This window comes from Vipera ursinii, assembly GCF_947247035.1.
Source record: "Vipera ursinii genome assembly, chromosome: 1".
In the NCBI taxonomy this organism is placed as follows: Eukaryota; Metazoa; Chordata; class Lepidosauria; order Squamata; family Viperidae; genus Vipera; species Vipera ursinii.
Window position 1 is genome coordinate 319,372,143 of NC_139512.1, and position 17,705 is coordinate 319,389,847.

At 36.2% G+C, this 17,705-nt stretch overlaps 2 protein-coding genes across 3 annotated transcripts in view; both read left to right on the top strand.

Annotated features, from left to right (window-relative positions):
* The window catches only part of NPHP1 (nephrocystin 1), a 47,258-nt gene extending 45,079 nt beyond the window's left edge, over window positions 1–2,179 (top strand). For both annotated transcript variants that reach the window (XM_083350696.1, XM_083350697.1), the window contains one exon: window positions 1,675–2,179. In XM_083350696.1, coding sequence (XP_083206822.1) covers window positions 1,675–1,953 — 279 coding nt within the window. In that variant the 3' untranslated portion in view covers window positions 1,954–2,179. The remainder of the gene's footprint in view (window positions 1–1,674) is intronic.
* Window positions 2,180–5,898: 3,719 nt separating this feature from the next.
* On the top strand, window positions 5,899–17,255 carry MALL (mal, T cell differentiation protein like). The gene is made up of 4 exons (XM_083348397.1): window positions 5,899–6,040; window positions 14,326–14,493; window positions 14,681–14,818; window positions 16,800–17,255. Exons 1-4 carry the CDS (start codon window positions 5,930–5,932, stop codon window positions 16,860–16,862), a joined length of 480 nt encoding a protein of 159 aa, XP_083204523.1. The 5' UTR covers window positions 5,899–5,929; the 3' UTR covers window positions 16,863–17,255.
* Window positions 17,256–17,705: the final 450 nt, after the last annotated feature.

Here is a 17,705-nt window from a genome sequence, read left to right on the forward strand (position 1 = left end):
TACTGAGCATGTGAAAGACAAGAAATAAGTTATGGATAATTATTCGTGATGGACTTTGAATTGAACATGTTTGATCAGCACAGTATTAATCATTGACAAAGCTATAAACGTAAGGATACATCAGATCAATGCTGAAAGTTATAAATTGGAATAATATATAATTCTATAGATAAGAAAACCCACATTTCAGATATAACATAATCCAAGAATCATTTCCAATTAGAATTAAATTCTGCATCATTTACTTTTTATGTAAGAAGCTAATCTGGACATCAAAGCAAACTTCCACAATTTAATTAGCCATTCTTCCAAAGGGTAAGTCAAATGTCTTTTGCAATAAAAAGGATATAACATTCTTCCAGCTATTAGCATATACAATATTGATTCTGTCCAGCTTTACAACACTGCAATAACATATAAAAAGGGATCCAGACTCTTGGGTACATTTCCAACATTTTCTAGAAAAATAATTTCAGATAGTCCTTGACTTAAGGACCATTTATTTAAACACTTCTCAAAGTTACTAAAAAGTGTAAAAGTGATTTAGGACCTATCCTTGAAGTTATAACTGTTGCACAATCCCTGCAGTCATTTGATCGCAATTCGGGCCCTTGGTAAGTGGTTTGCATTTATAACCAATTGCACCATCCTGTGGCCCCATGATTGCAATTTGTGATCTTACCAGCCAGTTTACAACAAACACTAATTGGGAAAGTCAGGTTTTCTTAACAGCTGTGTGATATGACTGCAGTAAAAATGGTTTTAAAATCAGGTTTGGTCACATGATGACTTACTTAACAACCCCATAGTGATAAAAATTCTGGTTCCAACTGTGGTTATAAGTCAAGGACCATTTGAATTCATTTTAGCAATCAAGAGTTGAATAATATCCAACAGTAGAATGTACCAATTCTAAGTATAATGTTCCAAGTAAATTTAGTATTCTCCTTCTATTGAGTTTCCCACTGTTGCATCTCTGTAACAATGTTCAAGTTTTTCATATTGTCCTTGTTTAGATTCTGAATCATGTTTTTTTTGTTATTGTGTTATTCTAAGATGAACAGCCATACAAATCTTTTAGATAAATAAATAAGAAAGTGGAGCTCAAACCCTTCAGCGGGCAATTCTTTCTTCCATCTGGTTAATGACCAAGGAGATTGCTTAACGACTGCAGTCCAGAATGCCAGGATTGCTGTTGTTGAGCAAAACAATCCTGTGGGAGTCTCGCTTAACGGCCATTTCTCCCAGTGACCAAGATTTCAGTCTCAGTTGTGGTCATCAAGCAAGGACTACCTGTAAAAACTTTCAGTCTAAACAGGTTATTGTCTTTCGGCTGAACATCTTCCTTAGTAAATTCATCTTCATGAAAATAAACGTTTAATAATGGTGCAAGTAGAAGAAAGCCTGGTCTTACTCTTTTGCTGTATTTATCTCATATATTCAGTAGATTACTTAACATTGCCTATCCTATTACAGAATTTTTATTCTGTTGATATTAGTTCAGATATATCCATGCAGCCCATTTGGAAGACCTGCCCTTCTATAAGGGTTATAGAAGGTTATATAAGACATGATCTGTTCTGAAATCCATATTAAATAGCTGTCATGATGATGTAGTCTGAAATTTGGGAATAATACATTTTAAGTATTCTGCTTCCTCTTCCTCCTAATTAGAGAGACCGGGATTTTCTGAAATCAATGTTTGTCTTGGTTTACCATGACACCGTCTATCCGCTTCTTCAGTCTGTGTCGCTCCCAGAGTATAAGTGGGCAGAAGAAGAATCTGAAGGCACTCGTTGGCGAATAATAGCTGAATTCCTGAAGAAAAATCGAGAAAGAGGTAGCAGTCTATCTTCTCTGCTATCGTTGGAAAGCCCTCACAAAGCTTTTGATGTCATGGAAACTGCATATGATTTTTTAGGAGAGGCTAGAAAAAATAGTCCTCTAATATGAAAGACATTTGTGGCTATTCATCTACCAATTGCCAAGCCAACCTGAACTAATTAAATAGAATTGATAATGTGTTCCAAAATGTATTTTTATCATTTGGCTAAAATGTTTATACCAAGTTCATAAACGCAAGGTATTGATAAACTTTTTAAAAATTTAACTATCATGTTGGTTATTGATTTGTATATTTATGAAGGAAGTAAATGCATACTAAAGATATTTTATCATGTTTTTGTCTTCATGGAGTTATTTTCCTATTTCATTTATATTTATTTACATTAAGCAAATTTAATTTGCTCGGACAAGCGCTGGCTCTTCGGCTTTGAAACGGAGATGAGCACCGGCCCCTAGAGTCGGAAACGACTAGCACGCATGTGCGGGGGAACCTTTACCTTTACCTTTACCTTTAATTTGATAAATGTTGGTATCTACTACAAATACTGAATGTGAGACAAATTATACAGATAGTTCTAATTTAATGACTGCCTCATATAGCGACCAGTTACAGTGGAAATGAAAAAGTAACTTTGTGGCCAATTCTTGTATTTATGACAGTGTGTATGTGTGTGTGTGTATATATATGCACACACACACACACACACACACACACACACACAGAGTGTTTCACATAACTACTACTTTGTTTAATGACCAATTTGCCATCCTAATTGCCTTTTGCTTGGTAGGAGGGAAGTAGCTTGACAGATCTGTGTTGCTATGTTAGTACTTTAGTGGGGCTTATCAACATATTTTCCTTTTTCAGTGTTGCCAGGTATTTTATCGCTCCAGAATGATAAGCAAAGATACTGGTGTAGTTTTTTGAGAAGGAAATGAGACTGGTTTGTAGAAAGTCTCCCAAATAGTGCTGAATTCAACTTTACCCAAAAGGAATTTCCCTGTGCAGAGGGCTTTCTTCTTGTTTTTGCCTGAAGACTTAAAAGCAGTCTGAAAGCCGTGTCACAGAATTTGAAAGACCCAATGGAGTACATCTGAAAGCACATTTTTATTATCTACTTATCAGTTACTTATTTCAGAAACTCACCATTGGATTTTGTCCTGATCTCCAGGTACACATCTCACTGAAATAAATAACAATTGCCTTAATTTGCATAAAGATCCCAAAACAGAAATATAGCTGTAGAGAAGAAACTGGTTTAACAAGGCTAGCTAGAACTAGTCATGTTTTTGGATGTGTTCCCAATCAATTAACAGCAAGACAATGGAATCTGTTCAACCAAACATGTCAGTGCTGCCCTTAAAATGGTTAAAAACTAGGTTAAGTTAATAGACTTAAATTCCTTGCCTCAAACTCCAAAATTAAAATATGTATATAATTAAACATACTTTAGGCTAAGCACCTTGCTGTGTACTTGTCTTCATCTCAGATCAGGAACATATAGAAAATGAGTAGGTAGGTTTATACGGTAGTCCTCAACACTACAGTATTTCTTGGAGGTGCGTGGTTTTCCCCTATACGGGTGTGTTTGTATGATGTATAATTTCTAATTAACACAAAACATGTATTCTGGATATATCTATGTATAGATTTACAGCAGCTTGCAAAACTGTTAGCAAAGTAGATTTATAGAGTGTTTACATCTGATGAATATAAATGAAGGACCTCTGCTCATTTTATTTCAGATTTTTATATCGGGTGGGGAACCTTGGCTCTTTTATGACTTGTGGATTTCAGCTTGTGGACTTGAAGTCCACAAGTCATAAAAGAGCCAAGACTCCCCACCCCTGGTTTATACTATTCTCAAAAATATAGAAGGTTACACAAACTAATGTGCCCCAGCCAATAAATAAAACCTCACAGCCATCCTTGTTTAAAGCACAAACGTTCATAGTTAAAATGATGAGAATAATTCAGTATGTAGTTACTAGACTTTCGCTATGAACTATCATAGTTTAATGAAAGGTTTAATGAAAAGAAGGACTAAGGATGACAAGATAGCAGTGCTCCAATATTTCAGGGGTTGCCACAAAGAAGAGGGAGTCATGCTATTTTCCAAAGGATCTGAAGTCAGAACAAGAAGCAACAGATGGAAACTAATCAAGGAGAGAAGCAACCTAGAGCTAAGGAGAAACTCCCTGACAGTTAGAACAATTAATTGGGAACAATGTGCCTCCAGATGGTCCAACAGTGGAAGTTTTTAAAAAGAGATTGGGACAACCATTTCTCTGAAATGGTGTAGGGTTTCCTGCCTGAGCATGGGGTTGGACTAGAAGATTTCCAACGTCCCCCCCCCCAACTCTGTTATTCTGTTATTCTATCCCAAGGAGAAAATGCTCAAAAAATGAAAGAATGTGCTGAAACAAAGTCATGTAAACTGTTTAACCTCTTGGCACAGGATTCTATTTCAATTGCATTGGAATTAAAAACAAGCTTTTGAATAGCAATATGAAGACAGTAACTAGGGGGAAAAACAACAAGTCCCCATTACCAAAGTACTATGGTTCAATAACCAATTCAGTGATCATTTACCTACCCTTTGGGAAAGATTGTACAAGTGAAATTGTATGTTTCATGGTTCTTATACAATGCATTCCTGTGCCCACTGGGTGGCATCTTGTTATTTTGCATTAATTGAAGGATTGGCAAAGGATGCTCAAATGTAGTAGAAATTAATTTCCCTGTTACCTCCTGCTCCCCATTAAAAAGAAAGGCCATGTAAGACCCAAAGACAAATTACATTCTTTAGAAAAGTGAATAAATGAGTTCAAGGCTAGCACTGAGAGTTCCTGAAGCAATATGATTGTTGCTCAAAAACATGTATAACGCCATGTATTGATTGCAGAACAAAACAACAAAGCAGGCATTAATTCCACAAACAGATTTTAGGTTCTTCCTCTCTGTGCCTCTGTTAAACTATTGCTACCCCTCCCTGTTGGCTTCTCCTAGCAGTATGCTCACTCGTAAAGCAGCTTTTAAGCAGCAAAACCTTCCAAAATAAGCAGTTAAAAGTAACTTGAGTTTTTTATCCTTTCTGCTGTAGGAGTGGTCACGTAGCTTCACTAATTCAGAGGTTTAAGATCGCAAGACACAGGCAAGAAAATAGTTCAATTTTATTCAGCTCTAGATAAATTACGCTTGTATGCTGTGTATAGTACTGAGTACTGTACTTCAAAGGGATGTGGAGAAGTTGAAGGAAGTCAGAAGAGATATAGGATGAGATGAGGACTTGCAAGCATATTCTGTGAGCTAAGCATATTTAGGGTGCAGAACGTAAGTCTAAGGGACAACAAAAAAGCTGTTCTCTTTTGAAGCAGTGGGACATTAGTGGGCAGAAATCGAGGAAAATTGAGCTCAATATTCGGAGTAACTTCCTAAAATTAAAAACACAACTTGCTCCATTGGAGATTTTGAAACAGAGGTTCAGCTGGATAGTCATTTATTGGGGATGACTTACCAAATTTCTCCATTTAGGCTGGACTAGAACAATGTTTCTCAATCTTGCAAACTGCTGGTTGGGGAATTCTGGGAGTTGAAGTCCACACATCTTAAAGGTGCCAAGACAGAGACACCGGACTAGAGGATATTTAAGATTTCTTGCATTATTCTTAGAGGTGGATTTGTTGATTCAGAATGCAGATAGATAGCAAGAAACTTTCCAGTGGCAATGCTTCGGAATGGAACCAAAGGGGAACTCGATCCTCAAAAAAGAACACTTTTAGAAAGAGTCAGAATCTGTAGGTGCATCTCCTTCTACTACCAAAGGATATTTAATCACATACAAATATATCCACCAGGATACTTGACCTCTTATCTCTTATGGATGAGCTGCCTTAGTCTTGGTGTGGTATGAAATTCTTCCACAATGACTACAGCTACCTGCCAGGCTGGAACTGATTTCACCTTTGACGTCCACATGGGTGTGCCACTGGATACTATTTTAAGCTTCACATGCCAACAGTTCTGCTGCAGAAGTAATCGTGGATAGCAGATCGTAACAAGAGCTACACAGAGACAATAGAAATGGATTCCAAATCTTCAAGACCAACGCCTGGATGCCCAGCACCTGAAGACATTCCTTCAGGACTGGCCATTTTAAAAACAATACCATATGCCTTAGTCTTGCCAGAACTGGTAAGTCAACTAACTTAATATTGTTGTATTTTTTAAAATCTCTATCTCCAATTTAAAATGGAACAGTTTTGCACACTATGTAGTGTCACTATAAGTACACAAATAGTGTACAAAGTCATAGTGATGATTCCTGATACTAGCTACTTATATGATATATGCAGATTTATGCACATATGTTTTATGCTAATTATGCTCATAGTTAATGAAAGGTTTATTTGAAGATTGATAAACTTTCCATACTTCATTTTATGGTTCAAGATTTGCATATTTTTATCAGCTATGCATCAAAGCACATGCCCTATATCTTCTTCCCATTGCTCTTAAAATGTGCACTTTAAGGAGCTAAAACATCTGTCCACAGTTAGCATACAGCGCAAAGTTGTAGCTTTGTTAGAAGAGAGCTGTGTTAGTCCTTGACTTACAACCATAATGGAGACCAGAATTTCTGTTGCTAAGCAAGGCATGTATTAAGTGAGTTGAACCTGATTTTCTGACCTCTTTGTCATAGTGTTAAGTGAATCATGCAGTTGATAAACAAATAAAACTTTCTCCATGAACTTTGCTTGTTGGAAGTTAGCTGGGAATGTCATAAATGGTGATCATAAGACTCCAGGATGTTGCAACCATCATAAATACATGTTGGCTGCCAAGCACCCAAATTTTGATCACTTGACTATAGAGAAGCAGTGATTGTCATAAGTGTGAGGACTTATCGATATGAGGACATAAGTACAAATGTATAAACTTCTTTGTCTATTCATATATGTAAAACATATAATACCCTAACTATGAAGCTGATCATATGATAGCAGTTTGGATGTATATTAAGATTGACTCTTTGTTCCTAATTTTCAGAAAACTATAGCTAGAAATTATGTCAGCAATGGAATGGTTAGCTTGGAGATATTAATATTGCATTACAGTATTCAATCTGGTTTACAAGGGTTTGGGGAATCTTTCTTCCACCCTCCCTAATTATTCTCCGATTATTCAACTAGGCTGCTGTGAGGTTGAGTAAGATGCTGTGCTCATACAGGACTTGCTCTCTGAAGATATGGGTCAATATTTTCAAACAGTGAATTGTGAAGATATGCACAATTAATAATCCAAAAAGGATTGATGTACAGGCTAGTTGTAGCTAGGCATGTGATTCCTTGGATAAAGGTTGATTCAACTAAAAGTGCTTCACAAGGGAGAAACAGCAGAGCTGATTAATTCAGGAACAGAAGGAAGGTCCATGTAGCAACTTAGAAAATTCATTAATTCATTAAGGAATTCAAGAGTTCATTAAACCCGCCACCCCATCCCCAAAGAATAGCATATCTAAAGAAGAGAGATGGAAGCATTTTCACTTTCAGTCTAGTTCATTAAACAGGATTCCCCAGGCTTTGTACAGGGCTGTTTGTAGGGGGGAAGAAAAGGGGAAGAGAGAGGAATAGGACTTTCTGCCCTTTCACCCATTCCTACTCCTAGTAAGTCTCTAGATTTGAGTCACAAAAAATAATTATGTCAGTCTCATCGAGGTTTGGGTAACAAAAGATACAGAACTATTTTCTCTTGAGGATTCAGCTGGTATCTTGGATTTTATATATCCAGCGGGGTGGGGGGGTGGGGAACCCTAATAGAATGTCCTCGTTTAAATGCAGTTGAATTCAGATTAAGTTGACAGTCTTGGAGATTCCCTATGGTTACATCCATCTGTGGAACTTGGCGTTCAGGAATTTGTCCTATCTTTAAAAAAATAGCAGATCAAAGTAACTGTCATCATTACATGGTGCGATAATGAAATTCACTGGGAAGTAGTGGCAGTGCAGTTTGTATTATACTTCACTTTGAGGCCTTTCAGGAAGTTATATTCAAGAGTTATAAAACATGGCAGAGGGATTCTTTTCTTTATGTTAATTGCATTCTCCTTGTATGAGGAATGGATTTTAACTCAACTGGAGTTGTGTGTGTGTGTGTGCATGGGTGCTCATGTATTTTTTATTTATATGAAAACTATTCAGCAAAGATTGTGTAAATAGTAAAGTAAATGCAATAGTAAATGCAATCGCGGTTGCCAAGGCAACCACTGGTAAAATATATTTTAAGTCCAAGCTACCCAGATAACATTTGGAAGCAGCACAGACAGATACCTCCCTAATCCACTGAAGTATAAAAGTGGGAAAGGTACATTAAAACCAGACTTGAAGATTCTGTTATCATGGCGAATCTTTAGCATACAGTTTTAGCCTTCTTGTGGAGTTGGGTTTTTTTTGTCTGGTCTACCTTGTGGGGCTGATGGCTTATAATAAAAATGAAGCAAGCAAGAAAACAAAAGCATGTTAGTTAATGCCTTCTTTGCAAAATTGTTCCAGAAACCATTACTCAATGTGGGCAATGCATCTTCAAGTCCATGGTGGCACAGAAGAACCAATGATTATAGTAACGGTGGTTGTGCTCAGGCATAAAAAATGGGCAGCTCAGTGGAAGAAGTTTTCTGTTTTCCATTATCATTTTCACAAGTGACACAATAATTGACAGTGTTCATGAGAAAGCAACATGAAAGTTTGGTGAATTGCTACAAATGACAAACTTATGGGAAGAGGTCAATTTAAAATTTATAATTCTGTGTGATACATATATTTTAAATTAATATTTAGTTCTTTGAGTGTTGGGCAAGGAAGGCTATTCATGAAGAATATCATGACAAAAACTAAATATAAAGTGAAATATGACTGCTTAGGTGAGAATCAAAGTTAGGATGAAATGCAGGAACATGCCTTTTGATTTTTGATACCCTAAATCTTTTTTATTTGTTCCTGTCCCTTAAAATATTCAAGCAGATCTGGGTCCCAGTCGTTTCTTTCCTTTTTTGTGTGTGTGGCAGAAGCAGCTTAGACAATGTCACTAGAGCAGCCATATTCTGCAATCAAAACTAGCTTCAGCTCATAAAATCACATTTTTTTCTTAATTGTATTTTTATCCTTCCTTTCTTCTAGGAGCTCAAAGCTACAAATGCTAATATATTATAACAACTCTGTGAAGTAAAATTGACTTTAGAAAAACGACTCATACAAAATGTAATACTGTAGCTCAGCATTTCCCAACCTTAGGAACTTGAAGATGCGTGGACTTCAACTCCCAGAATTCCCCAGCCAGCTATGCTGGCTGGGGAATTCTGGGAGTTGAAGTCCACGCATCTTCAAGTTCCTAAGGTTGGAAAACGCTGCTGTAGCTAAGCATAGACTTGAACCTGCATCTGACTGGTTCAGTTTAGAATGTAGTTATGTACAGCGTGGTGTTCGCATATGTGAATTTTGCACCAGCTATTATTTTTTGAGAATTTCTAGAAACTACAATTATAATTGGAAAGAACCTACAGTTTAGAAACAAAATAACATTGACAGATAACACTATGGCTTTTGAAATACGGTAATATGTGGAGGTTTCATTTTGAATGCTTTTAATTTTCATCGCGTATTCCTACACTTTCCACCTTGAAGAACCTGTCTGATAATTTCTCAGCAAGTGGGAGCATTAGCTTTCTTGGCAGTGATCCTTGCTCACTGGCATTCAGTGGGTGTGTGCTGGTTGGTGGATAATAAAGAGTTTAACATCTTCAGATCAAGTTTTTGTTTTTCTTTCTTTTCTTTCTTGGAAATGAAGTGGGAGTGCTGGGTACTTCTGGATACACCATTACAAAGTATGCTGAAGTAGGTATACAAGAACCTGACAGACAAAGAGAATTGCAGGGCAATCATATTCTTTGGAATTAACGACTCTTAAAGTTCACAATCTGTTCATGCTGAAATATTTTCACAAACGATATATCCTTCAAATGTAATCACAGTCGTTTTTCCTTGTCTGTTTCATAATCTTTTCCCTGAATAATGACTAGTTTTATACGTACAATATTTCAGGAAGTCCTATTTAAGTATCTCTGTTTGATTCTAAATTGACATTTTGTGCAAAACAGGTAAGAATCAGATATCAGATCACTGCTCCTATTCAGCGCAGAATTTTGCTTACATTGACTTCTTCAAGATTTTGAGCGAGTTGTTTCTTGTTATACCTACAGATGCCAGAGACAAGTCTTGGGATATTATCAATACCAAGAATTTGCTTTATTAGGATCTAGTATTAGGGAGATAACCACATTTGCTTTTAATCCATTATTAATATATCTTGGAATTGGAGAAGATTGGATAAAATGGTGGCCATATCTATTTATGTCCTGTTCTACCATCAGTTTAGATTGTCACATATTGCTATAACTCTTGGAGAAGACTTCTCAGGGTTAATCTTTATCCTACACTTTCTCTCCCTCTCTATCCAATGAATAGCAACATGCTTCTTAGTATTTGTTGCCGGAAATAACAAAGAAGATGTTGGACTAGGCAGGGTTCTGGTCTGGTTGATCATGACTGCAATTGGCTATTATTTTAATGTGGATTTGTTGAAAAGGCTTATTGATGACACATAGGGAAAATAGGCAGTCAATATCACTCATGAGTGGCATCCACCAAAACAAATGTAACACTGAACCTGGCTAGGTTTGTGGTACAGGTGCCTATGTAACACAATCCTTTGCATGAGAGCTTAGAAACATGTGTCTTTAGCAGGGAACAATAGGTAGGTGCATCTGCAACATAACTTGATGCATGTTTACCTAGAGCTTGCACACAAAGGCAAGTATACAGGCAACTGTTGTCTGGAAAGATAGGATTGCAATCTTAAGCCAGCCAGAGGTCTAGTATAAGCAAAATGTTGTCATAGGATCAATTGCACTGACACAATGATGCATATGATGACATTTGTCCACCCTTCCCTTTGAGGACAATCACAATCAAGATGAGTGAGAAATGGATAAGGATAAAGCAGGCTGTTTGTGAGACAGGAATTCAAATTTATGTTGATCCTAATATAATATTATACTTTTAAAAATGTATGTTGATTATTTACATCACAATTCTAAAAGGAGAAGCCTTGCTGAATACAATAAATATGCACAAAACTGAACTATAAATGTACTATTATTCCGCTGCTCAGAATATGGTGACAGATGGTGGGGATGAGGATGAGGGATTTTGTTGTTTAAAGTGCTAAGATCACCCTTTGTTTAGCACAATTATTTATATACTTGCAAGGCTGCTTAATTCTCTATGGAATAAGTCATTTTAAGTATTTATAATTATCCACATTGTTTTTTTTAATAAAAGATTTGTAATGTCTGAACATTTTTAGAAAAAAAAATAGACTAAAGTATATTACCATGTTAAGCAACTTTTAATACATTTTTGACACACAGTTTTTTTCATAAATTGTCCTGCTGTTCATAATCAAGGAGATATATCAAATCAAACATTTTGTCCATTAGTCATGGAGCTAACCTTCTACCGAATTCACAAAGAACAAATGTGATTGGAATTGTAACTGCCAACTTCATATTCTAATCATATATTCTATACTCTGCCAATACACACCTTTGCTGTTGAATTAGTGTAGAACCTTGCAAGTTCTGGTTTCTATGTTCCAGTGTCAAGATAAGATAAATAATATTAAGTAATCAGATGGTTAATTGAATTCCTGAACATGAATGTGAAAGGGAGTGGTTTGACCTTGGATGAGTAATTGTATCTACATTAATTGATTGCAACCTGCCCTGGGACATAGCTTTAAAATAAACTTGTAAACCTATGAGAAAAAAATGATCTACTCTTTTTCAACTACAAAATACTATTCCATGTCAGATTCTATTGATATTTTACTGCTTCAAATAGAACAGCAAATAGCTGTTATTGCATAAGGGCCAGTTAGCTATAGTGGTTAAATTACTGGGCTAGAAAGTGGGAGACCCTGAATTCTAGTTCGGCCTTGGCCATGAAAAGTCACAGCTGGGTGACTTTAGGGCAGTCACATTATCTCTCAGTCCAATTCTCCTCAGAGGGTTGTTTTTGTGGGGAAAACAGAAGGAAGTTGTGTTGGATATGTTCACTCCCTTAAGTTATTTGTAAAAATAATAAAGGTGGGATATAAATCAATAATAGACTAAAAAGATCAAGCTATCAAATAAATAAATAAATGACCTAATTCCTTCCACCTGCTATTTTCAAAAATGCTCTGGCGGCAGCAGCAGCAGCAGAAACCATATTAGAGTAGATAACTTGTCATTTACTGATTTTTCAAAATACTTCAATAATAAGACTGACCCTCTTTTGAAATTGCTTTGGCAGATAACGTAGCAGTGATACGTTATCATTGATAAAACCTTGCAATGAAGAATAACTATAGTCCATTTTGGTCACCAGCTATTAGCTATAGGGTGAATTCCTCAGAATTCCATTTAGGGAACTTTGAATGCAATTGACAAAAATTTACTTTGCACTTTTCTTCAGATTTTGGTTTTATTTCACATTTTAATTTCTAAAGCAGAGTGGTGAATTGATACGTAACACCATAATTGGTGTTTCAAGGGAATATGCATCCATTTATGTCATTTGTGCAAATGATGACTCAGTGGTGCAAGTGACATAAATTATTTCATTTACTTAAAATTGGATTTAATAGACATTAACTGACAACCCCTTTCCCCCAATTGTTATCTTCAAGTTTTATTTTTTTAACAACAGTTTTCTTAATGAATTACCTTGGTTTGTACCATATGTTGTTCAGGATGGAAATATTGAATATAATTGTTTAAAATATTAGTATTTCTCCTTAGGATTCAACATACATTCCTATAATATAAACACTCTATTGCCATTCTCTAGTTCATTTTTCTCTCTCTCATGCATTTGTTTACATTTTGTTCTTGATTTAACCTTTTAAAAAAGTTTTTGCTCTGTCATTTTTTTTTGTTCAAAGAAAAAATAAAGAAAGAGGTGAGGGACTGGTTCTCTTTTGTGCCCTCTTTGAAAAAAAATATTGGTGGTTTGTCTACTTCATATTAACCACAAAATATGCATATGTTATTTATCCAACATAAATATTTTTAATATGGATTAATATTTTTAATTTGGACTAACATCCTGCTGATGTTACATATTATCATTTTTATTTTAATCCCATTTATATCCCGCCCTTCTCTGAAGACTCAGGGCGGCTTACAATCTAAGCGCAAATCAAATGTGCTTAGCAATAGCCTTCATTCTATGTATATGCCTGCTTATTAGGGCTTCCCCCCCCAAAGCGGCATTGTTACAAAGTCAGCTTATTGCCCCCGACAATCTGGGTCCTCATTTTACCTACCTCAGAAGGATGGAAGGCTGAGTCAACCTTGAGCCTGGTGGGATGCGAACCTGCAATAATTGCAGGCAGCTGGTGTTACTTAAGGAGGCATCAGCCCACTGCTCCACCAAGGCTCACTGATGCTAAGGGGAAGTGGGAAATCATGAAAATACAATGGATGAAATCCTATATAATGCTAAGCCAGGATTTTTTTACAGCATACTTTGTTTAAAAAGCCATACTGGCTTATGCCAGAATAGGCTGATTGATCTAAGCACACATACACACCTCACATTATGATGTAGCACTATGTGTAAACCAGATCTAATATCACATTTAGAAGCTAGCTGGTGAAATGCAGTATAAAATAGAATATCTAAAGGATAGGATACAGAACATAGTTTGAAATAATTTGGAATTAAACCCAAAATGTTCTATAGCCTTACTATTCATTGTACTTTACTGTTTTGTTTTTAACTTGTAACTTTGCAACCCACTTAAGGAACATTTTAAATGCTGGTTTAGTCTCTTATTAATATTTTATTTCAAGTATATAATATTTATTATAAATTTATGAATAATGAAGAGGCTTAAAATATTAAAAAAACAAATCATAACAGCATGTTACAAAGATATTTTACTTTATATTATTTAAATAATATAAATACTTATTTTTGCTGAGGGTCATTCTTTATATAGCCAATATAATCCTGGACAAGGAAGAGCTAGAACTGGTTTCAGACACATTCAGTTTTTAGAGCCTGAGATACATTGCAATGGTCCAGCAATGATTGGTGCAGAATTCTTGTCCAACTTAGTTTCAGGTGGACATTTTGTGCATCTCTGTGTTGCTGTCAGTGTGTTTACTGTGCTGTTTTAAGATAGATCATTTTATATGATGGCATTATTTGTACTTTAGCCTTCTGCTCCAGAGTTACATTTTAATTAAATGTATAAATCAACCAATCAACCAAATAAATAAATACAGGCATACATCAGAGACTAAACCAATGGAAATGAGATGGAAAAAAGTTTAGCGATAATCATTTATATTTCAACTTTTTTCACCCTGACAGATCTTTGGTTGCTGGGTTTGGATCCTTGTAGCAGCTACCACAGTGTATTTCCCTTTGCTGCAAGGGTGGGTCATGTATGTCTCGGTCAGCTCCTTTGTCATTTCCTTCCTGCTCCTCCTGAGTTACCTGTTTGGCTTCCATAAAAACTATGAATCCTGGAAAATTCTGGTAAGTGGCAACAACTCCTGCAGCTTAAAAAGATTTGAAGTGGGTGAATGGTGAATGGGCTGCTTACCAGGATGACTTTCATCTGTACTTAATGGGCAATTCTGCATAATGACATATACAGGTTGAAGATTTCCACATTTCCTTCTTGTTGGGGTTTTTTTTTACATCTACTTCTTTCTTCTTTTAGGATAGTCTTTACCATGGAGCCACAGGCATTTTTTACCTGAGCGCTGCTGTGTTGCAGGCAAATGCAACAATCCGTTCAGAGACTGAAGTGCCAACAGTACATATCCCTCGCTACTATCAGCTCAATGTTGCAGCCACGGTAAGAATCTCACATCACCTGAGCATCTATCTATTCTGTTCGAAACCTCCCATTTCAGTGTTTGCTGGTGACATTTTATTGCTGGAACCACAATGAAAATAGCAGGGGAGCCCCTGCTAGGCTCAACATTTCAAAAAGTGTTCCTTTACCCCCTCAAATGCTTCATCTGTTTCCCATCATAATACTCTTTCCCTTAAATACATGCTTATGAAGAAAGTACTAAGTCCAGTCACTCTAAGGAAGCTCTTAACAGCTGCAACTCAAAGGTCACAAGCTAGATAATTGTTCTGAATTGTTGTTTGCATTAAATCAGTGCTTTTTGAACCTGGTAAATTACCCAGCACTGGGTAAAAAGTGGTTTTTCTTTGGGAAACAACACACAAATCCTTTACTCATCACAACAGGGACATTTCAATTGACTTAAAGATTGCCACGTGTACCAAAAAATATTTATAAATCTCCCAAAGTATTCCAGTAAGATGAAAGTTGATGAAATTTCCAATGGAAATTTGTTGAAATGACATAAAGATTAAATTTAATGGTATTATTTTTATATTACATGTACATGTACATGTACATGTACATCTTTCTTTCTTTCTTTCTTTCTTTCTTTCTTTCTTTCTTTCTTTCTTTCTTTCTTTCTTTCTTTCTTTCTTTCTTTCTTTCTTTCTTTCTTTCTTTCTTTCTTCTCTCATCTGTTTTTGTTGATTTTTAAAACATTTTTGTTATACTGTGAACCCCCTATCAGGTGGCACCTAATTTGAGTAAATTAAATTAAACTACATTACAAATTTGTAAATTTAATTTTGCTTTGGCTGCAGCTGTTATCCTTTAGAATACAGCTCCCCCCCCATAAAAGTCCGGCGCGACTTAAAGACTTACCTATTCCAGCAGTCCGGCCTGGCCTGATAGCTCTAATTGGGGTTCCAGTTTGTTTTGATTATTGTTTTTCAGTACTGTTTCATTATGTTTGCCTACCTTACTCTGTACACCGCCCCGAGTCCCTCGGGAGAAGGGCGGTTTATAAAAATAAATAAATAAATAAATAAATAAATAAATAAATAAATAAATAAATAAATAAATAAATGTGACTCTTAATGGCTCAAGTATGAACAAAGCCCTGTTGTAAAGCAGTATTAACTTTCACGTAGGACATGGCCTGCTTTGGGTCAAGCATGTCTATCCCTACCTATTTAATACTGGATTTATAAGGAAGAACACTTTTGTATGGAAGAAGCCTTCCTTTTCCTTCGGCACAGGGTTGTAGCTAAACAAGACATGAAAATACAGAGCTAGAGTTGATAAAATATATTGACTTGCCAATTGTTCTACAAGTTCTCCAATTAATAAATAAAGTAATTAATTCAGGATGTGGATGAGTATAAACTGTTGAAAGGGACTTGAAAACTAAACTACTCCATCAGACTGTAGGAGTTTAACTCAACAAGGAGCCTAAGTGCTGGGGAAGACAAAGCCCTGAGCATCAGAGAAGCATTGCTGTTGTAAGATGTTTTGTTCATCCTACACGTTCGTGTTGGTTAATGGTAAATTTAATCTGCTTCCCAGGCCACACAGGTATACAAAGAAATTCATGGTTCATTAGGAAGGCCTGCTCTTTGTCACCTGGATTTGTGGGGGGTTTTTTGGGGGTGGGGGGGGAAGGACTACAGCTCCCATGTCATTATAAAAATAGAAGTTGCATGCTAACACCTTTTAGAGGCCAGGAGCCTGGAAAGTTAAAAACTATATGACAAAACTCATTTCTACTGTGTTCTGTCAGATTTTCTTCACCTTCATTTTATCCTTCAAGAACCCAGCAAGCTGGGTAGCTGGAAGAGAAACAGGTGTAAGGTTAGTTTCTGACTCATTTTGAAACTGAATTCGAAACTGAATTTAAAGCTATTCCTAGTCTGATATGCTAACTTGCTTTGGGAATAGGGAAATTATAGGTGGTAACGTTGCCATTTTTTTCCTTTTTCAGTTCTTTGCCTTTATCACTACATTGCTGTATATTTTGCATGCCTTCAGCAACTATTACCACTGAAATGACATGAGCTGGAGTTTGTATACCCAGACAAACAGTTAACATTTAAGAAGATAATTCAGTTGCAATTGAATTCACTCATCAGCTGGGACCATCGCACACATGTTTGTTAAAACCTGTATTTTAGCATGCTACTGAGTTCTGTATGTAAAACTACTCCAATTACTGTAATGTGATTCCTGATTTTTCATGCCTGTAATTATCCCAAATCATTATTTTTTCCTCCTCAGATCGAAGTCTCCAGAAATAATGTACATAAAACAGGGGGGATTTTTGAACTTTCTGTCTTCAGTGAACTATCTTCACATTTCCTCTTCTGTGAAGGAATTATTGTTGGTTTGCTATGGAATCTGGCACATAGCCAAAGATTCTGGGTCATATTCTGAGATCAGTTTCTCCTTGACACGAACCATAAGTGAAATAGTGTATAGCAGTGTTTCTCAACATTGGCAGCTTGGAGATGTGTGGACTTCAACTGGCTGAGGAATTCTGGAAGTTGAAGTCCACGCAATCTTCAAGCTGCCAAGACAGAGAAACACTGCTGTATAGTATATATCAGGGGTAGGCAACCTTGGCTCTTTTATGACTCTTGGACTTCAACTCCCAGAATTCCTGAGCCAGCTATGCTGCATTACTCAGTGTGTGTACCTTAAAATTCATCATCCAATCTCTTGCAAGTCATAGGAAAGGTTGTGTAGTGGTTGGCAACCCTGGAAATTGTGTCTGTTTTCTAATCAATAAAGCTTCCAGAGAATTTCGGATTCCTCTGCAACATTGCTTGAAAACTATTTCCCATTTGGATGCAACAAATTAATATTTAGGCTACAGCAAATAATCTGTTGC

Excerpts from the sequence above, each read along its gene's own strand:
- MALL (XM_083348397.1), top strand. The coding sequence starts at position 5,930 with ATGGATTCCAAATCTTCAAGACCAACGCCTGGATGCCCAGCACCTGAA. Across the intron at positions 6,041-14,325 it reads CCTTAGTCTTGCCAGAACTG|ATCTTTGGTTGCTGGGTTTG; the intron begins GTAAGTCAACTA and ends TCACCCTGACAG. Across the intron at positions 14,494-14,680 it reads ATGAATCCTGGAAAATTCTG|GATAGTCTTTACCATGGAGC; the intron begins GTAAGTGGCAAC and ends TTCTTCTTTTAG.